The sequence below is a fragment of the Ranitomeya imitator genome, chromosome 8 (genome assembly GCF_032444005.1).
Source record: "Ranitomeya imitator isolate aRanImi1 chromosome 8, aRanImi1.pri, whole genome shotgun sequence".
Taxonomy (NCBI): domain Eukaryota; kingdom Metazoa; phylum Chordata; class Amphibia; order Anura; family Dendrobatidae; genus Ranitomeya; species Ranitomeya imitator.
The window spans coordinates 190,571,400-190,590,224 of NC_091289.1; the positions used below are offsets into that span (position 1 = coordinate 190,571,400).

The following is an 18,825-nucleotide window of genomic DNA, read 5'->3' on the forward strand; positions in this document are numbered from 1 at the left end:
GGCGGGGATTAGAGCTCACTCCACTCGGTCGATGGGTGCTTCCTGGGCCATCCGGCACCAGGCTACAGCGGAGCAGGTTTGCAAGGCCGCAACGTGGTCCAGCCTGCATACTTTCACAAAGCATTACAATGTTCACATTCACTCCTCTGCGGACGCGGCCCTTGGCAGGCGTATCCTGCAGGCGGCCGTTGCGCATTTGTAGTCAGATGGTACACGGAGTTATTTGGTTGTATTGTTTCCCTCCCAGGGACTGCTTTGGGACGTCCCATGGTCCTGTGTCCCCCAATGAGGCGAAGGAGAAATAGGGATTTTTGTGTGTACTCACCGTAAAATCCTTTTCTCCGAGCCACTCATTGGGGGACACAGCACCCACCCTGGTAGCCTTTCGGCTCGTGACCTTGTTTTTTTGATCTTGACTGTTTGTTTGACATGTTATATTCTAATGTTACTTGTTATATTGTTAATATCCTACTGCTTTTGCACTAAACTGGGTGTCTGGAAGCCAGTACGAGGGTGTATACTGCAGGGGAGGAGCTAACCTTTTTTTGTCTCAGCTTAGTGTCAGCCTCCTAGTGACAGCAGCATAACCCATGGTCCTGTGTCCCCCAATGAGTGGCTCGGAGAAAAGGATTTTACGGTGAGTACACACAAAAATCCCTATATATATATATATATATATATATATATATATATATATATATATATGTGCAAATTATTAGTTCTGTCACAACTATAATGACACGTAATATAAAAGAATCACATCTATCCTGCACTCTGAAAGCCATAAACTTCCCAGCGCTCCCTTTAAGAATAAAAATATGGCCGTATATTATTTTCTTGGATGCTTCTCTGGGGATTACAGTAAAGTGTGGGAAGTCTGCTGCCATCTGGAGGATGACAACAAGAATGCATCTTAAGAGGAAAATTGATTTCTCCCCAACAGTCTACACCTGGCCTGCTGACAACCAACTATTCACTGTAGCTTATTGTCACATAGGAGGCAGACACATTTTGCCTAAGTTTTTTTTCTGGCAGAGCTCCTACCTTGACAGAAGAGTACTGCAAGCTGCAGGCGCTCGATTGCTATTACTACTTTTGCAATATGTCCCAAGATTTCCTTTGTCCCCTAATAGTTTAAGAAAAGAGGATTTTTGGTACACGCTGTAAAATCTTTCTCATAGCCTTCCTTGGCGGACACAGCTCCCTCCCTTGTCTGGGTAGTCTTAGCTGGGTGTCGTCAGGTCAGACTTTTTTGTTAAAATGATTATTTTTAGTGTAAGCCTTAAGGTTGCAGCAGACATCCCATGGTTTCCAATGTCCTGCCAATAAAGGCAACAAGAGAGCGATTTTACTGTAACAAAATTTTTTTTTTCCGCCTCCCAAATTAATAACTGAAAGTCCCATGTAGCCCTAAATATTACCATTAAAAACTCCAGTTCATCTTGCAAATAACAAACTGCCACATAGCGCCGTTGATGGAAAAATTATAGCTTTTAGCTTTCCAAATGCAGCAAAAAAAACGTTTTCTTTCATTGTGCAAAAAGCAGAAAAATACATGTAAATTTGGTGTCGGCGTTATCATACCCGTCCTCAGAATAAATTTAACATGGCACTTTTACCAAAAGAACAATGACAGATTAACTGTTTTTCTTTTGTTTGTTTTTTCCCATTTTACTTGTTAAAAAAGTTAAGAAACTTTTTTTTAATAAATTGTGTGCCAATGAAAATACAACTAATAGTAGAAAAACGGCTACATCAATAGAAAAGGTGTAAACTGATGGCTTCGTAACAGAGATGATTAAAGAAAATGAAAAAAATTGCCGCCTGTGATTATTGTTACGTTTTCAATTTTGGTTTAGTGCGGGAGATCTTATGAGCCAAATTTCTTGTTCCTGTGGCCAAATGCAAGAATTGGTATTGTGGACGCCGGGAGGTTGTCGTGGAGCGAACAGAAGGATAAAGGCTGGACGGACGAGACCGAATTCAAGTCTCAGCTGGACAGGTATGAAGGTCGGGGTCCTCATGTAATATCGCAGGTGGCAACCAATCACGGCACATCTTATTCCAAAAATTATTACAAGAAAAGTAAAAATTGGATCACATCAGTAATATGTTAATTGGCAATTCTGTTTATTCTTCAAGTCTTGTTTTGAGGAATTGACTCTACAGGTTAAATAATTTTATATTTTGATAGATTGGACTTTTAGAGAGTCGGCAAAACCAGATTTGCTGCTTTTTTATATAAACTTTTATGTTTATTTTTTTTAATATTACTTTTCAGATTTTTATTTTTTTCAGTCCTCTTAGGGCACTTGAACCTGCAATCGTTTGATCAGTTGTACTAATATACTTCATGATTGCAGTAAACAAGACAATTCCAATAAGCATAGTTGGTGGTGCAGAAGTGTGCTACAAACTATGATGCTGGTATATATATATATAGTGTGTCAGCATACACCATCCAAGCATGGACAATATGGATAACTGCCAGAAAAACGCATAAGGAACAAACAAAAGAACATGCAGTCACTGAATCCAATAAAACAGTATATCTTTATTACAAACTAATTAAAAATTACAAGCAAGAGGCCAGACAAATGGCAACAAGTAGGGCCAGTAGGTGACATAAAGAACTCTGCCTCAGGCAACAAAAGGAGCAGTCACCCAAGGTCTAGTGACCCCAGCAACACCCCAGAACCGCAAAATCTGCATAACCAAGCACATATTGCGTCACATGTCAATCAACCATTACAGCTGAGGTATCAATAGTACTGCCACTCAGGGCTGCCACTAAGGGCTATATAATAACCTCGATGTTATACAATGGCACCCTAAAATACATGTAAACACTACGAATAACTATGCTTAATACCTACAATAGCGGGTCCGGGCTGGTGCAGGGGACACGGGACACCCCGACGCGCGTTTCGGCAGTTGTACCTTCCTCAGGGGGCGCTTAGAGGCATGTGGACAGTGACCGGATATATATAGGGCACCGCAGAGTGTAACGCGCCATGCGGCGCTTTCTCCGTCCGCCCCGGCGTCCTCCCAGCAAAACCGGAAGTGCGCGGGGCCCCACGCAAACCGGAAGTGCATGGCGATTGGCCGGGGCGGCAGGAGAGGGCGGCACATGCGCGCGCACCGCTAAAACAAGTGGTGGCCATGTGTAAAGTGGGCAAAAGAGAGGGCAAACATGCAATAGACGCACAAAGGCGACAATACCACCCCAATGACCTAAATAACCATGTTAATAAACAATATATGTGCCGAACAAAGAGAAATGTGGACCAATCACTTAGGATAGCAACCAGATTGGTCAGCGCTCATATTAAACATGGGCTTACACCTTGGTGAATATAGCATCGCAGGTTACATATCACCGTCTATACCAAGCCATCAAAATTTACAATACCTAGTGGATACAGCTTAGTAATAGAAATACGGATACCCCAGGCAAAAAATATATACGGACAAAACCCAAACATAATACGGCGCGTAAGGAAAGAGTCCATGGAAGTTCAGGTAACAGGGTACATGTTGATGGCGAATCCCGTAGAATCATGCTCCCTTCTTCATACAATCGACACAACAAAAGCCGCCACTGTCAAAGTACAGATACGACACTGCGGATCCTAAATAAAAAATAGAACAATTAAAATCAAATAAAACCATATGATGCGGAAAGGCAGAAATAGGCGCAACAGTGTGACGACTACAGATAGGGGGCATAGCTAATATTCTCGTTCAAGCCAGATGGGCATACTGTATTTAGCCGCCAAATCCAGCGTGTCTCCAACTGGCCAAGACGTTTAAATAAGTTCCCCCCGCGAATATTGACATTTAAAGTGTCAATACCGCGGACTCTAAAAAGCGAGCCGTTACTCTGATGACATGCTGCAAAGTGTCTAGGGATGGTCTTCAATTGAGATGAATCGGTCTGAGTAGTTGCTGCCTCAATCCCTAGAACGTGCTCCCGAATCCTGACCTTCAGTTGTCTAGAGGTCATCCCGACGTAAATCAAACCGCACGGGCAGGTGGCAAAATAAATTACATATCGGGAGGTGCATGTAATGCGTCTCCTGATGGTGTATTCTCTAGACCTATCTGAGTTCCAAAATTTATCAGACCTCTCCATATTAGAGCATGCGACACAGCGGCCGCACGGTGCAGAACCACCTGGGGCCGGTATGTCGTCCAAGAAGGTTTTAGGGCCGTGCCAATCATAGTGACTCCTAGTTAGAAAGTCTCTAAGATTCTTTGCTCGCCTAAAAGTAAGGAGAGGTCTCTGTGGAAGGAATTTACTGATGGTAGTATCTGTCTGCAGGATGGGCCAGGCCCTAGTGAGTGCCGATCTTATTTTGTCAGCTTGGGGATTAAAAGTTGTGACAAACCGGAGCTGATTAGCATCCTGACTTCTATCCGCACCCTGGGGTTTATACAGTAGGTGATTCTGTCTAGAGTGTTTAGCTCTATGATAAGCTTTTTTTATTATACGCCTACTATAGCCCCGTTCGATAAATCGGGTGGTTAGTTCCATAGCACGCTTTTCAAAGTCGGAGTCTGATAGGCGAAGGAACTGGCCAACCGGTATAGAAGACACCATATGATGGGGGTGACAAGAGGACGCATGTAACACCATATTGGTGGAAGTTTCCTTACGGTAAATATCAGTGTGTAAAGCCCCAGACTCATCCTTACTGACCGATACATCAAGGAAGTTAACCCTAAACTCATCACAGACACATGTAAGTCTGATATTTAGGTCATTGCTGCTGAGGAGCTCGATGAACTGGCGCAGGTCGATGGCCTCACCCTGCCAGACAAATAGGATGTCATCGATGTACCGCACCCAAAAAGGGATGCGGTCCATCGATGACAGCCTGTCCGACAGGAAGAGGTCCCTCTCCCACAGCCCCAGGAACAGACCAGCATAGGCCGGCGCAAAGGCCGCGCCCATGGCTGTCCCCTGGAGCTGCAGGTAGAAGGACCCCTTAAACACAAAGAAATTGTGTGAGAGGGTGAACTCCAATAGTCTCAGCAGGAACCCATAGATAACGTGGAGCTTTCAAGAAAGTACCTAACCGCGGCAATGCCGTCCTGATGTCTAATATTGGTATAGAGGGACTCCACATCTGCTGAGACCAGTAGAGATTCACCCTCAAAATGAAGGCCATCGACCCGACGAAGCAGCTCACCAGTATCTCTGAGATAAGACGGAAGAACCGTCATGAGGGGCTGGAGGTGGAAGTCAATCCATGAGTTGACATTCTCAAGATAGTTACCCCTACCAGAAGCAATAGGACGGCCGGGTGGTGATTTCAGGTCCTTATGAATTTTCGGGAGGAGGTAAAATGTGGCTATGGTGGGGTCATTCACGAGAAGGGAGGAAGCAAGTTCCTTAGTAATGATGTCGTTCTCCAAGGCATCCTTAATGATGGAAACCAACTGGCCCGAATAGGCACTCAGTGGATTATATGTTAATTTTTTGTAACAGGTAGAATTGTTAAGTTGCCTAAAAGCCTCCCTGGAGACACGCTGGATTTGGCGGCTAAATACAGTATGCCCATCCGGCTTGAACGAGAATATTAGCTATGCCCCCTATCTGTAGTCGTCACACTGTTGCGCCTATTTCTGCCTTTCCGCATCATATGGTTTTATTTGATTTTAATTGTTCTATTTTTTATTTAGGATCCGCAGTGTCGTATCTGTACTTTGACAGTGGCGGCTTTTGTTGTGTCGATTGTATGAAGAAGGGAGCATGATTCTACGGGATTCGCCATCAACATGTACCCTGTTACCTGAACTTCCATGGACTCTTTCCTTACGCGCCGTATTATGTTTGGGTTTTGTCCGTATATATTTTTTGCCTGGGGTATCCGTATTTCGATTACTAAGCTGTATCCACTAGGTATTGTAAATTTTGATGGCTTGGTATAGACGGTGATATGTAACCTGCGATGCTATATTCACCAAGGTGTAAGCCCATGTTTAATATGAGCGCTGACCAATCTGGTTGCTATCCTAAGTGATTGGTCCACATTTCTCTTTGTTTGGCACATATATTGTTTATTAACATGGTTATTTAGGTCATTGGGGTGGTATTGTCGCCTTTGTGCGTCTATTGCATGTTTGCCCTCTCTTTTGCCCACTTTACACATGGCCACCTCTTGTTTTAGCGGTGCGCGCGCATGCGCCGCCCTCTCCTGCCGCCCCGGCCAATCGCCATGCACTTCCGGTTTGCGTGGGGCCCTGCGCACTTCCGGTTTTGCTGGGCGGACGCCGGGGCGGACGGAGAATGCGCCGCATGGCGCGTTACACTCTGCGGTGCCCTATATATATCCGGTCACTGTCCACATGCCTCTAAGCGCCCCCTGAGGAAGGTACAACTGCCGAAACGCGCGTTGGGGTGTCCCCTGCACCAGCCCGGACCCGCTATTGTAGGTATTAAGCATAGTTATTCGTAGTGTTTACATGTATTTTAGGGTGCCATTGTATAACATCGAGGTTATTATATAGCCCTTAGTGGCAGCCCTGAGTGGCAGTACTATTGATACCTCAGCTGTAATGGTTGATTGACATGTGACGCAATATGTGCTTGGTTATGCCGATTTTGCGGTTCTGGGGTGTTGCTGGGGTCACTAGACCTTGGGTGACTGCTCCTTTTGTTGCCTGAGGCAGAGTTCTTTATGTCACCTACTGGCCCTACTTGTTGCCATTTGTCTGGCCTCTTGCTTGTAATTTTTAATTAGTTTGTAATAAAGATATACTGTTTTATTGGATTCAGTGACTGCATGTTCTTTTGTTTGTTCCTTATGATTGCAGTAAGTAGTGTAAATAACGATCTCCTATGAAACCTAGCCCGTGGTTAGGAGATTACCAAGATGGCAGTGATGGGGGCCGCCATGAGATCCCCCGCGTGTCATGGCATCCACTGGCACCCTGTGATCAATTATTGGATGTCAGTATTGACACCACAACAAGATCGTACCTCTTAAATGCCCAGGTTAGAGATTGATCAAAGCGATCTCTGTAACATGCCGGGGACGGGTCCTTATTTACAGGGATACTGCCCTAGCAGTGTCCTTGGGTTTTGATATGTGAGTGGTGCAGGCTCCGGACCGACGCTTTATTATTTGTCTCTTAGACTAAAGGAGGAAAGTTCAGCGTTTTATTCATCTGCCAGGCTCTGGGATGATGGCGTCATCTTACCTCAGGACACCAGACCGGTGAGCGGAAAGAAAAATCCCAATATGATCTTGAGGGCTTGTCTGTATCATCCAGGACAAAGGACACATGTTTAATGTTCACTAAAGGACCAATTTCTTTCTTTTTTTTTTGCAGGTTCTTGGCAAATGCTTGAAAATCATTAGACAAAAAAAATATGAAAAGGCCACTTCTCAAAGTTCTCCGCTGCTGAGGATGTAACAAACGGATGTGACGACGCACAGAAAAGATGTTTTATCATGTAAATAGTCTATACAGTAATCGTACAGTGCCTTATAGTGTAATATATTAAAGCGCAACTCACTCAGATATAGCGGGTGTCTGTGTTATCTAATAACTACAGTACATTATACAGAGAAAAGTATTGGGCCGCACGTCTTAAAGGCTTTGTACGTTATATATCATTCCCTCTAGTAATATCTAGTCTAAAGCTCAAACAACTTTTGTAATTTACTAAAAAATGCTCAACCTTTCTTCTTCCTATACAGCTGTCACCTAGATTACCTTTTTATTTTCTTTAGTCCGTGATGGTATATCACAGGAGGCTGGGGCTGCCGTCCCTTCCCCAATCCCCCCCCGGGGCTGCCGTCCCTTCTCCCTCCGTGGCTGCTGTCCCTTCTCCCCCCTCTGGGGCTGCCGTATCTTCTCCCCCCTCCGGGGCTGCCGTCCCTTCGCCCCCCTCCGGGGCTGCCGTCCCTTCCTCCTCCCCCTTTCCCCCTTCCCCCCCCCCCCCCCCCCCCCCCGGGGCTGCCGTCCCTTCTCCCTCCGGGGCTGCCGTCCCTTCTCCCTCCGGGGCTGCCGTCCCTTCCCTCCCTCCGGGGCTGCCGTCCCTTCCTCACGATCCCCCCCCCCCCCCCCCGGCTACCGTCCCTTCCTCCCCCCGGGGCTGCCGACCCTTCCCCCCCACCCCTCCCCCCCGGGGCTGCCGTCCCTTCCTCACAATTGCTATTACCCCTCATGTACAGGACGTCCTCATGGAGCTGTGTTGCAGTCATTACCATGGCTTTGTTACTGCCATCCCCTGATAACATCCCAAACCAATTGTGGTGATGGAGGCAGTGAAAAGTGACCACATCTTCTATCACCACCGTCAGTCATTCTGTCCCTGCCGCCTCTTTCCCTGTAACGAATTATCCTCCGGGCGCGACCCTCGTGGCATTCACCCGTCTTTTATCACCCGTCTTTTATCACCCCTCCAGTTTGTTTCAGTGAAGGAGTTGGTGATTGAAGCTGTGGTCTCTTCTCCATCATTGCTACTAAAACCTTCACTTCTTGCTGCAGTTTACAAAACTTAGTTACTGCTATTTTAGAAATGAAACCGTTTCTTGGAGAAACTGTTGTAATTTTTCGAGAACGTTCACAATGGACAGATTATGTGAAGTCTCCACAGCAGGAGTCCGCACCACTCATGCCGCTGCTGCGGTGAATTTCACCCTCTGCTTTTCAGTGATCATTCACAACATAACATGACTTGTCCTGAATTTGATAAAATCTCGTCCTCTTTATTGGTTTTGTAATAAGTAGCAGATTTTCTGCATCCAATTTTCACATTGGAAAAAGTGCTGAGTATCAGTCAGTCCTGCACTGATTCTTGACTTTACCCTGATATGATTTATTAAACTTGCAATTTGGCCATTGAAGTCAGTGGAGAACATGGCAGCTTGCAAAACCTGCAAGAAAAACTATTTTGTACTATTTATACATCTATTACACTGTATATGCACACAGTGTAGGGAGCCAATGAGATCTCGCCATGTGATGCTTTACTGGAACGCTGCGCTAAGAAATCTGCAGCTTCATCCCCCTCCTCCCTCTTTTCTAGTTATTGTTTTACTGTAGATGGATTTTCTGGTGACTGAGGAGGTTTTAGACCATTTACAGCTTCTGGCAGGTTTGGAAGATGACACTTTACAACTTTACACTAATAATATGATAGAGTTTTATATCTTGTTACATTTTTTTGATATAAAGGGGACATGACCGTTCATCAGTAAAACAATGCAAAAGATATTTATTAAGGCTATAAATGGTATAGTCTCTAACTGGGTCGCTGTGACCAGTGGGGTACCGCAGGGGTCAGTATTGGGACCTGTTCTCTTCAACATATTCATTAATGATCTGGTAGAAGGTTTACACAGTAAAATATCGATATTTGCAGATGATACAAAACTATGTAAAGCAGTTAATACAAGAGAAGATAGTATTCTGCTACAGATGGATCTGGATAAGTTGGAAACTTGGGCTGAAAGGTGGCAGATGAGGTTTAACAATGATAAATGTAAGGTTATATACATGGGAAGAGGGAATCAATATCACCATTACACACTGAACGGGAAACCACTGGGTAAATCTGACAGGGAGAAGGACTTGGGGATCCTAGTTAATGATAAACTTACCTGGAGCAGCCAGTGCCAGGCAGCAGCTGCCAAGGCAAACAGGATCATGGGGTGCATTAAAAGAGGTCTGGATACACATGATGAGAGCATTATACTGCCTCTGTACAAATCCCTAGTTAGACCGCACATGGAGTACTGTGTCCAGTTTTGGGCACCGGTGCTCAGGAAGGATATAATGGAACTAGAGAGAGTACAAAGGAGGGCAACAAAATTAATAAAGGGGATGGGAGAACTACAATACCCAGATAGATTAGCGAAATTAGGATTATTTAGTCTAGAAAAAACACGACTGAGGGGCGATCTAATAACCATGTATAAGTATATAAGGGGACAATACAAATATCTCGCTGAGGATCTGTTTATACCAAGGAAGGTGACGGGCACAAGGGGGCATTCTTTGCGTCTGGAGGAGAGAAGGTTTTTCCACCAACATAGAAGAGGATTCTTTACTGTTAGGGCAGTGAGAATCTGGAATTGCTTGCCTGAGGAGGTGGTGATGGCGAACTCAGTCGAGGGGTTCAAGAGAGGCCTGGATGTCTTCCTGGAGCAGAACAATATTGTATCATACAATTATTAGGTTCTGTAGAAGGACGTAGATCTGGGTATTTATTATGATGGAATATAGGCTGAACTGGATGGACAAATGTCTTTTTTCGGCCTTACTAACTATGTTACTATGTTACTATAGGATGCTGCTAAATTCCTCCTAGGATCAAGGTAAAGCAATAGGTCCAGAAATATACAAAGGGATGAATATGTGCAGCCTCCGGACACGGTCCGCCTGGACACTGTCGTCTCTCGTCTTCGGACTGGACACATTTTGATGACTGGATCCAGTTGTGTCGCTGTCACGTGATAGGTTTCATTTAGGCGTCTTTGAACATGCCGTGAAATGTGACGGGGATGATGGTGTCGACCTCAGCTCTGGCGATTTCACTCATGTCCTTCGCATCCAGGATCAGTAGGAAGGAGGGCTTGTGCCCCACGGCTGGAGCGATGGCCACACTCAGTATGACCCCTGTGGTAATAATACACGGAAAAGTGACGTTATAGTCGGACTTTTAGTGGCGCATCCTGAGCAGGGAGCCCTCTCTGAGGTTCATATGGGTTGTTGTATCCCCCTGTGAGAGTAAAATCCGTCACAGATGAGCACGGTGGCTCAGTGGTTAGCACAGCAGCCTTGCAGCGCTGGGGTCCTGGGTTCAAACCCCACCAATGACAACATCTGCAAAGAGTTTGTATGTTCTCTCCGTGTTTGTGTGGGTTTCCTCCGGGTTCTCCGGTTTCCTCCCACATTCCAAAGACATACTGATAGGGAATTTAGATTGTGAGCCCCATTGGGGACAGCGATGATAATGTCTGTAAAGCGCTGCGGAATATGTTAGCGCTATATAAAAATAAAGATTATTTATAGTCCTGCATAACCTGGGACTTGGGTGTACTGAGCGATCACCAGTCTCCTTCCGCAACTACAAAGATCGGAGGTAACACCGATCCCGACTGTTAATCTCTAAGATGCTAAAGCTAAAGAACTAGAAAAAGATTCTCAGGACGCTGGTCCGTAGTCCATGACCGTTGTACTAGAGCCCAGCACTTCGGGCGCCTCTTCTGATTTTTCGGCCTTGCAGGATGTCATCACTATGACGGTAATCACGTATGACATCGCACTGGGCCTATTAATCAGAAGAGGTGCCAGGATTGCCGGCAGATAGGAGGCGGTTCCCAGGGCTCTGGTCCGGCAGCCACGGACTACCAATATGGCTGCTGGACCAGGGACCTGCACATTATAAAAGTGATCAGACGATCCCTGCTTTAGATCCTTTATTTCATGTGACAAAAAAGGGGTAAAATAAGTTTTAATAAGGATCTATGAAAAAAGTATGCCTCCAAACTTACCGTAATTTAAAAATGTGGTTCACCATAAAAAAACAAAATACATCCGTGTACCTGAGCACCATCGTAATGATAACGATCCGTACAATGATTCTTTAAAGGAGAAATCAAGATGGTACCTATAAAAACTACAGCTGAGCTCACTCTACGAAAAAAAGACTTCCTAGGAAAACACTGCAGTATGATGTTACCATAAATCACACATGATGAAATATTACTGCAAAACGCAGAACCAATTAACCCCTTAGCTGAACAATCCCTTAAAATATTGTTACCATCATCTTCCTCCAGGGCGTCGGGGGTCGGGACAAATATGGGCTCAGACGGGTAGGTGTTGGGCTCCTGCCATACCCAGGTCTCTTTGCTCTTTACATTCAGTTTCACAAGCTGGAATATAGTATATACAACCACGTTATATATCCTCCATCTCCAGACGAGTGCAAAATAGTAAAAATATATATATACTCACCCTGTCAGGAATGAAGTGATTCAGCCCCAGCCCGTACGCATACTTGTAATCTTTACCGCAATACGCTTTATAGTTGATTTGCGGGAATTCGAAAGCTGCGGGAATATTAGTCAGGATGAAAGAATTTCTTTTGCTGTAATTGAGTCCCAATTGTTACCATCTTTTCAGTTAGCCATTAAAAGGTATCAACCACTGAGGACTCTCAATTCTAAATATTTTTCTATCTACTGCCTAACACGGTACAAAGATAAAGGCCTTTTAGAGATCATTTCATCTTCAACTTGCTTAACTGTTCACAATAACAGAAAATTTGACTGGGGGTGCCCAAACTTTTACATGCCACTGTATGTCTGCTTGATAAGATCCCAGCAATCACTGCCACCCTGTGGTCAGATGGATATTAGCAGCCTTTTCAAACTTTTAATGAGTTGTGCAAACTTATGTGTGCCAAAGTAAAGCAATATGTAGTAAAATCCACTTCTAATTAGGAGTTGACAAAAGGATAACCGTCCCTTTAGGCAAACAATTAAATTAGAAAGAAAGATGACTCATGCTGCAGCAGATGATTCAATTAGGAGTTTCCTTGAGTCTTAAAAAAAAAAAAAAAAAGTTAAAGAATTGCCCCCACCCTAAGAAAGATAGCTTAGCCTTCTGTGAAGCCACAACGTGTAACATAAAAATGTTCAATATAATTCTACAAATAAAATCTCCACTGAATATTCACCGATCTGTCAAGGCATTAAATACCCAATATGTAGTGTGCAGCCACATATACAACAAGCTGCGATGTTCTGTGTGCCTTGACACTTTTCTATCATAGCCAGTGGTACAGTCATGGCCAAAAGTATTGACACCCCTGCAATTCTGTCAGATAATACTCAGTTTCTTCCTGAAAATGATTGCAAACACAAATTATTTGATATTATTATCTTCATTTAATTTGTCTTAAATGAAAAAACACAAAAGAGAATGAAGCAAAAAGCAAAACATTGATCATTTCACACAAATCTCCAAAAATGGGCCAGACAAAAGTATTGGCACCCTCAGCCTAATACTTGGTTGCACAACCTTTAGCCAAAATAACTGCGACCAACCGCTTCCGGTAACCATCAATGAGTTTCTTACAATGCTCTGCTGGAATTTTAGACCATTCTTCTTTGGCAAACTGCTCCAGCTCCCTGATATTTGAAGGCGCCTTCTCCAAACTGCCATTTTTAGATCTCTCCACAGGTGTTGTATGGGATTCAGGTCTGGACTCATTGCTGGCCACCTTAAGGCCCCTTCACATTAAGCGACGCTGCAGCGAAACCGACAACGATCCGGATCGCTGCAGCGTCGCTGTTTGGTCGCTGGAGAGCTGTCACACAGACCGCTCTCCAGCGACCAACGATCCCGAAGTCCCCGGGTAACCAGGGTAAACATCGGGTTACTAAGCGCAGGGCCGCGCTTAGTAACCCGATGTTTACCCTGGTTACCAGTGTAAATGTAAAAAAAAAACACACTACATACTTACCTACCGCTGTCTGTCCCCGGCACTCTGCTTCTCTGCACTCCTCCTGTACTGGCTGTGAGCACAGCGGCCGGAAAGCAGAGCGGTGACGTCACCGCTCTGCTTTCCGGCTGACCGATGCTCACAGCCAGTACAGGAGGAGTGCAGAGCACAGCGCCGGGGACAGACAGCGGTAGGTAAGTATGTAGTGTTTTTGTTTTTTTTAACTTTTACGCTGGTAACCAGGGTAAACATCGGGTTACTAAGCGCGGCCCTGCGCTTAGTTACCCGATGTTTACCCTGGTTACCAGTGAAGACATCGCTGGATCGGTGTCACACACGCCGATCCACCGATGTCGACGGGAGATCCAGCGACGAAACAAAGTTCTGGACTTTGTTCAGCGACCAACGATCTCCCAGCAGGGGCCTGATCGTTGGTCGCTGTCACACATAACGATTTCCTTAACGATATCGTTGCTATGTCACAAAAAGCAACGATATCGTTATGTGTGAAGGTACCTTTAGAAGTCTCCAGTGCTTTCTCTCAAACCATTTTCTAGTGCTTTTTGAAGTGTGTTTTGGGTCATTGTCCTGCTGGAAGACCCATGACCTCTGAGGGAGACCAAGCTTTCTCACACTGGGCCCTACATTATGCTGCAAAATTTGTTGGTAGTCTTCAGACTTCATAATGCCATGCACACGGTCAAGCAGTCCAGTGCCAGAGGCAGCAAAGCAACCCCAAAACATCAGGGAACCTCCGCCATGTTTGACTTTAGGGACCGTGTTCTTTTCTTTGAATGCCTCTTTTTTCTCCTGTAAACTCTATGTTGATGCCTTTGCCCAAAAAGCTCTACTTTTGTCTCATCTGACCAGAGAACATTCTTCCAAAACATTTTAGGCTTTTTCAGGTAAGTTTTAGCAAACTCCAGCCTGGCTTTTTTATGTCTCGGGGTAAGAAGTGGGGTCTTCCTGGGTCTCCTACCATACAGTCCCTTTTCATTCAGATGCCGACGGATAGTACGGATTGACACTGTTGTACCCTCGGACTGCAGGGCAGCTTGAACTTGTTTGGATGTTAGTCGGGGTTCTTTATCCAACATCCGCACAATCTTGCATTGAAATCTCTTGTCAATTTTTCTTTTCCGTCCACATCTAGGGAGGATAGACACAGTGCCATGGGCTTTACACTTCTTGATGACACTGTGCACGGTAGACACAGGAACATTCAGGTCTTTGGAGATGGACTTGTAGCCTTGAGATTGCTCATGCTTCCTCACAATTTGGTTTCTCAAGTTCTCAGACAGTTCTTTGGTCTTCTTTCTTTTCTCCATACTCAATGTGGTTCACACAAGGACACAGGACATAGGTTGAGTCAACTTTAATCCATGTCAACTGGCTGCAAGGGTGATTTAGTTATTGCCAACACCTGTTAGGTGCCACAGGTAAGTTACAGGTGCTGTTAATCACACAAATTAGAGAAGCATCACATGATTTTTCGAACAGTGCCAATACTTTTGTCCACCCACTTTTTTTATGTTTGGTGTGGAATTATATCCAATTTGGCTTTAGGACAATTCTTTTTGTGTTTTTTCATTTAAGACAAATTAAATGAAGATAATAATAACAAATAATTTGTGTTTGCAATCATTTTCAGGAAGAAACTGAGTATCTCTGACAGAATTGCAGGGGTGTCCATACTTTTGGCCATGAATGTACATTTATCAGCAAATTGTGGGATCGGACCAGATGTGCACCTTTACTACCCACGTACATTAATGATCCATAGATGCATGCCATGACTCTGTCGCTAGATCACAAGTTCTACTTCCTTGTACCACTTTTAGTAGATAACAATTTACCAGGATCACTTCACAAGACCCTTTGTGTACCGGGAACAGCCTGCGAGACCTGGCGTGTATTGGGAACAGCCCAAGAGACTCGGCGTGTACCGAGAACACCCCACGAGGCCTAGCCTGTACCGGGAACACCCCTCTGAGACCCGGCTTGGACCGAGGACACCACGAGACCCGGCGAGTACTGGGAACACTCCACAAGAGTCGGTGTATACCGGTAACACCTCACAAGAACTCACAATTTATTCCTTTGTCCGTCGATCTGACATCACAATTTGTCAATTATCAGTCTCGCTGATCTTTCCGCTCGTCCATTTATGCTGTTTCCAACTCCTCAACTTCAAGAACTGGTTGTTCACTAATGTATCCCACCCCAGACATGCGCTAATATCTGGGCACCAGTTTTATTTTCCATGACACAAACCTTGCCGAGGTCCGGAGAAGAGAACCTCCGGTTCCAGCCAGATCGTGCCATCGCTGCGCAGCGTGGCGGTAGCTGTGGTGTACGGCAGATTCACCAAGTTCTTTCCCGAGTCGTGCTGGTATAAAAGCATAAAATTAGAATTAAACTGGTCTTTATTATTATTATAATACATTTTTATAGCATTATTTATTCCATGGCGCTTTACATGTGAAAGGGGCAAATATTTGTCTTCACAAGTACAATAAACATGAGCAAAACAAGGCACACACAAGTACACGAGGAGAGAGGACTCTGCCTGCAAGGGCTCACAGTCGGCAGGAGATGGGTGAGGATAAACTAGGAGAGGGTAGAGCTGGTTCTGCGGTGGTTCAGTAGGTTGAGGATCACTGCAGGCTGTAGGCTTGTCGGAAGAGGTGGGTCTTCAGGTTCTTTTTAAAGTTTCTGTGCTAGGTGAGAGCCTGATGTGTTGGGGTAGAGCGTTCCAGAGTATGGGGGAAGCACGGGAGAAGTCTTGTATGCGGTTATGGGAAGAAGAGATAAGAGGGGAGTAGAGAATGAGATCTTGAGAGGATCGGAGGTTGTGTGTAGGTAAGTACCGGGAGACCATGTCACCGATGTATGGAGGAGACAGGTTGTGGCTTTGTATGCATAGGGTTTTGAACTGGAGTCTCTGGACAATAGGAAGCCAGTGAAGGGCTTGGCATAGGGGAGAGGCGGGGGAATGGAGACAGGTGGATTAGTCAGGCAGCAGAGTGTAGATTGGATTGGTGCCAAAGGGGAGACCAGAGAGTAGGAGGTTGCAGTAGTCGAGGCGGGAAATGATGAGGGCATGCACTAGTGTTTTTGTGGTTTCATGGTCAAAGAATGCGCGGATCTGGGAAATATTTTTGGGGTATGAGTCGGCAGGAGGAGGCAAGGGCTTGGATATGAGGGCAGAGTCGAGGATCACCCCAAGGCACCGAGCATGCAGGACTGGGGAAAGTGAGCAGCCATTGACATTGATGGATAGGTTTGGTGGAGGGGTAGAGTAAGATGGGGGAAAGGTGATGAATTCTGTTTTGTCCATGTTCAGTTTTAGAAAGCGAGCAGAAAAGAAAGATGAAATAGCAGACACAGTGTGGGATTTTGGTAAGTAAGGAGGTGAGGTCAGGTCCGGATAGGTAGACCTGCGTGTCATCAGCGTAGAGATGATACTGCAAACCATGGGTTTCTATGAGCTGTCCCAGGCCGAAGGTGTAGATGGAAGATGGAGAAGAGCAGGGGCCCTAGGACTGAGCCTTGGGGAACACCGACAGACAAGGAGCGTAGTGAGGAGGTGGTGTGGGGGAGGGAGACACTGAATGTCCGGTCTGTTAGCTATGACGAGATCCAGGATAGGGCCAAGTCTGTGATGCAAAGAGATGAGAGGATCTGTAGCAGGAGGGAATGGTCCACAGTGTCAAAGGTAGAAGACAGGTCCAGGAGAAGGAGGACAGAGTAGTGTCGCTTGCTCTTGACGGTTAATAGGTCATTGGTGACTTTAGTTAGGGCAGTTTCAGTGGAGTGATGCGGTCGGAAGCCAGATTGTAACCGGTCAAAGAGGGAGCAGGAGGAGAGATGGGAGGACAGTTCAAGATGGACATGCTGTTCCAGTAGTTTTGAGGCATGAGGGAAAAGAGATATCAGGCGATAGCTTGACACAGAGGATGGGTCGAGGGATGGCTTTTTGAGGATGGGTGTGATCTTGGCATGTTTGAAGGCTGAGGGGAAGACACCTGTTGTGAGTGAGAGGTTGAAGAGGTGCGTTAGGGTTGGGATGAAGAATAGTAATAACGGTCCTAGGAGCGCTGGAAATGAGACCAAAACAAGGATTTTAGTGTTGAACCACAACGCGTTTCAACGGTTAAACTTCCATCTGATGAAGACTGTTTAACCGTTGAAACGCGTTGTGGTTCAACACTAAAATCCTTGTTTTGGTCTCATTTCCAGCGCTCCTAGGACCATTATTACTATTCTTTACTGCATTTTGTATCCTCCTAGAAGGTTAATGGCTGGAGCTGCGGTAGACCTTTTGCTTTCAATTTTAACTGTGACCCTCACAGCGCTCCCTTGTGACTGCTTTTCCCTTGAATTTCAGGGTTGGGATGAAGACTGTGACGAGGTTTGGGATGAGGTGGGATGGGAGCAGGTCAAGCGTGCAAGTGGTGAGATGTGATCTTGACAGGAGGGTGGAGAGCTGATCTTCTGTCATGGTGGAGAAGCTGGTTTTGGAGGAACAGGGCTGAGCAGCTAACAAGGGCATTGGGGGCTGCGGGCCAAAGCTTTCTCTGATCGTATCGATCTTCTGCTTAATGAAGGAGGCAAAGTCTTTGGCAGAAATGAGAGGAGAGAGAGGAGAGAGAGGAGAGGGAGGAGATGCTGGGGGACGGAGTAGAGAATTGAAAGTGTTGAAAAGCTGTTTAGGGTTGTGAGTCAGGGAGGATATGAGAGATGAGAAGTAAGTTTGTTTTGCGGCAGTGAGCGCGGACTTGAAGCTGGCGAGAGACTGCTTGTATGCGATGAAGTGGTCGGTAGAGCGGGATCGCTTCCATCTCCACTCAGCCACCCTGGAAGCCTGTCTCAGTTCTTTGGTCAGCCAGGGCTGCCTGTTGATTGTACGAGTTTTGCTGTGCGTGAGCGGGGCGGCTGAATTAAGTGTAGCTGTTATTGTGGTGTTATAAAAAGAGGCAGCATCTGTGTCATGTAAGGAAGCTATGTCTGTAAGAGGGAGAAGGGACTCGTAGAGAGATTGTAAATTGAGGTGTTTGAGATTTCTGCGAGGGTGAGTGAGTTTGTGGAGAGGGGGTTGCGCACTAGGAGAGTAGAGGGAAGAGAATGTCAGTAGGTTGTGGTCAAACGGGGGAGGGGTGAGTTAGTGAGATTAGTAAGGGAACATAGGTGAAGATGAGGTCCAGCGTGTGGCCATCTTTGTAAGTGGCCTCAGAGGACCATTGAGTGAGACCGTAGGAGGCAGTAAGCGATAAAAGTTTAGAGGCAGCTGAGGTGGAAGTGTCAATGGGGATGTTGAAGTCGCCCATGATGATAGTGGGGATGTCAGC

General features: G+C 45.6%; 2 protein-coding genes across 5 annotated transcripts in view; one reads left to right on the forward strand and one right to left on the reverse strand.

Annotated features, from left to right (window-relative positions):
• The window catches only part of LOC138648457 (biotin-dependent 3-methylcrotonyl-coenzyme A carboxylase beta1 subunit-like), a 36,895-nt gene extending 21,641 nt beyond the window's left edge, over positions 1-15,254 (forward strand). Inside the window, exons 10-13 of one of the 4 annotated variants that reach the window (XM_069738241.1) lie at positions 1,860-2,002; positions 7,145-7,226; positions 7,342-7,465; positions 15,126-15,254. In XM_069738241.1, the coding sequence (XP_069594342.1) occupies positions 1,860-2,002; positions 7,145-7,226; positions 7,342-7,425 (309 nt within the window). In that variant the 3' untranslated portion in view covers positions 7,426-7,465; positions 15,126-15,254. Of the gene's footprint in view, positions 1-1,859; positions 2,003-5,688; positions 6,779-7,144; positions 7,227-7,341; positions 7,544-7,712; positions 7,729-15,125 lie in introns of those variants that run through there. The other 3 variants (XM_069738242.1, XM_069738240.1, XM_069738243.1) reach the window with 3 other exon arrangements.
• RPE65 (retinoid isomerohydrolase RPE65) overlaps positions 8,709-18,825 on the reverse strand; it is a 43,945-nt gene continuing 33,828 nt past the window's right edge. Inside the window, exons 11-14 of the mRNA XM_069738246.1 lie at positions 15,749-15,863; positions 11,983-12,077; positions 11,789-11,900; positions 8,709-10,638 (exon numbers count right to left, since the gene is read on the reverse strand). Of these exons, the coding sequence (XP_069594347.1) occupies positions 10,487-10,638; positions 11,789-11,900; positions 11,983-12,077; positions 15,749-15,863 (474 nt within the window). The 3' untranslated portion in view covers positions 8,709-10,486. The remainder of the gene's footprint in view (positions 10,639-11,788; positions 11,901-11,982; positions 12,078-15,748; positions 15,864-18,825) is intronic.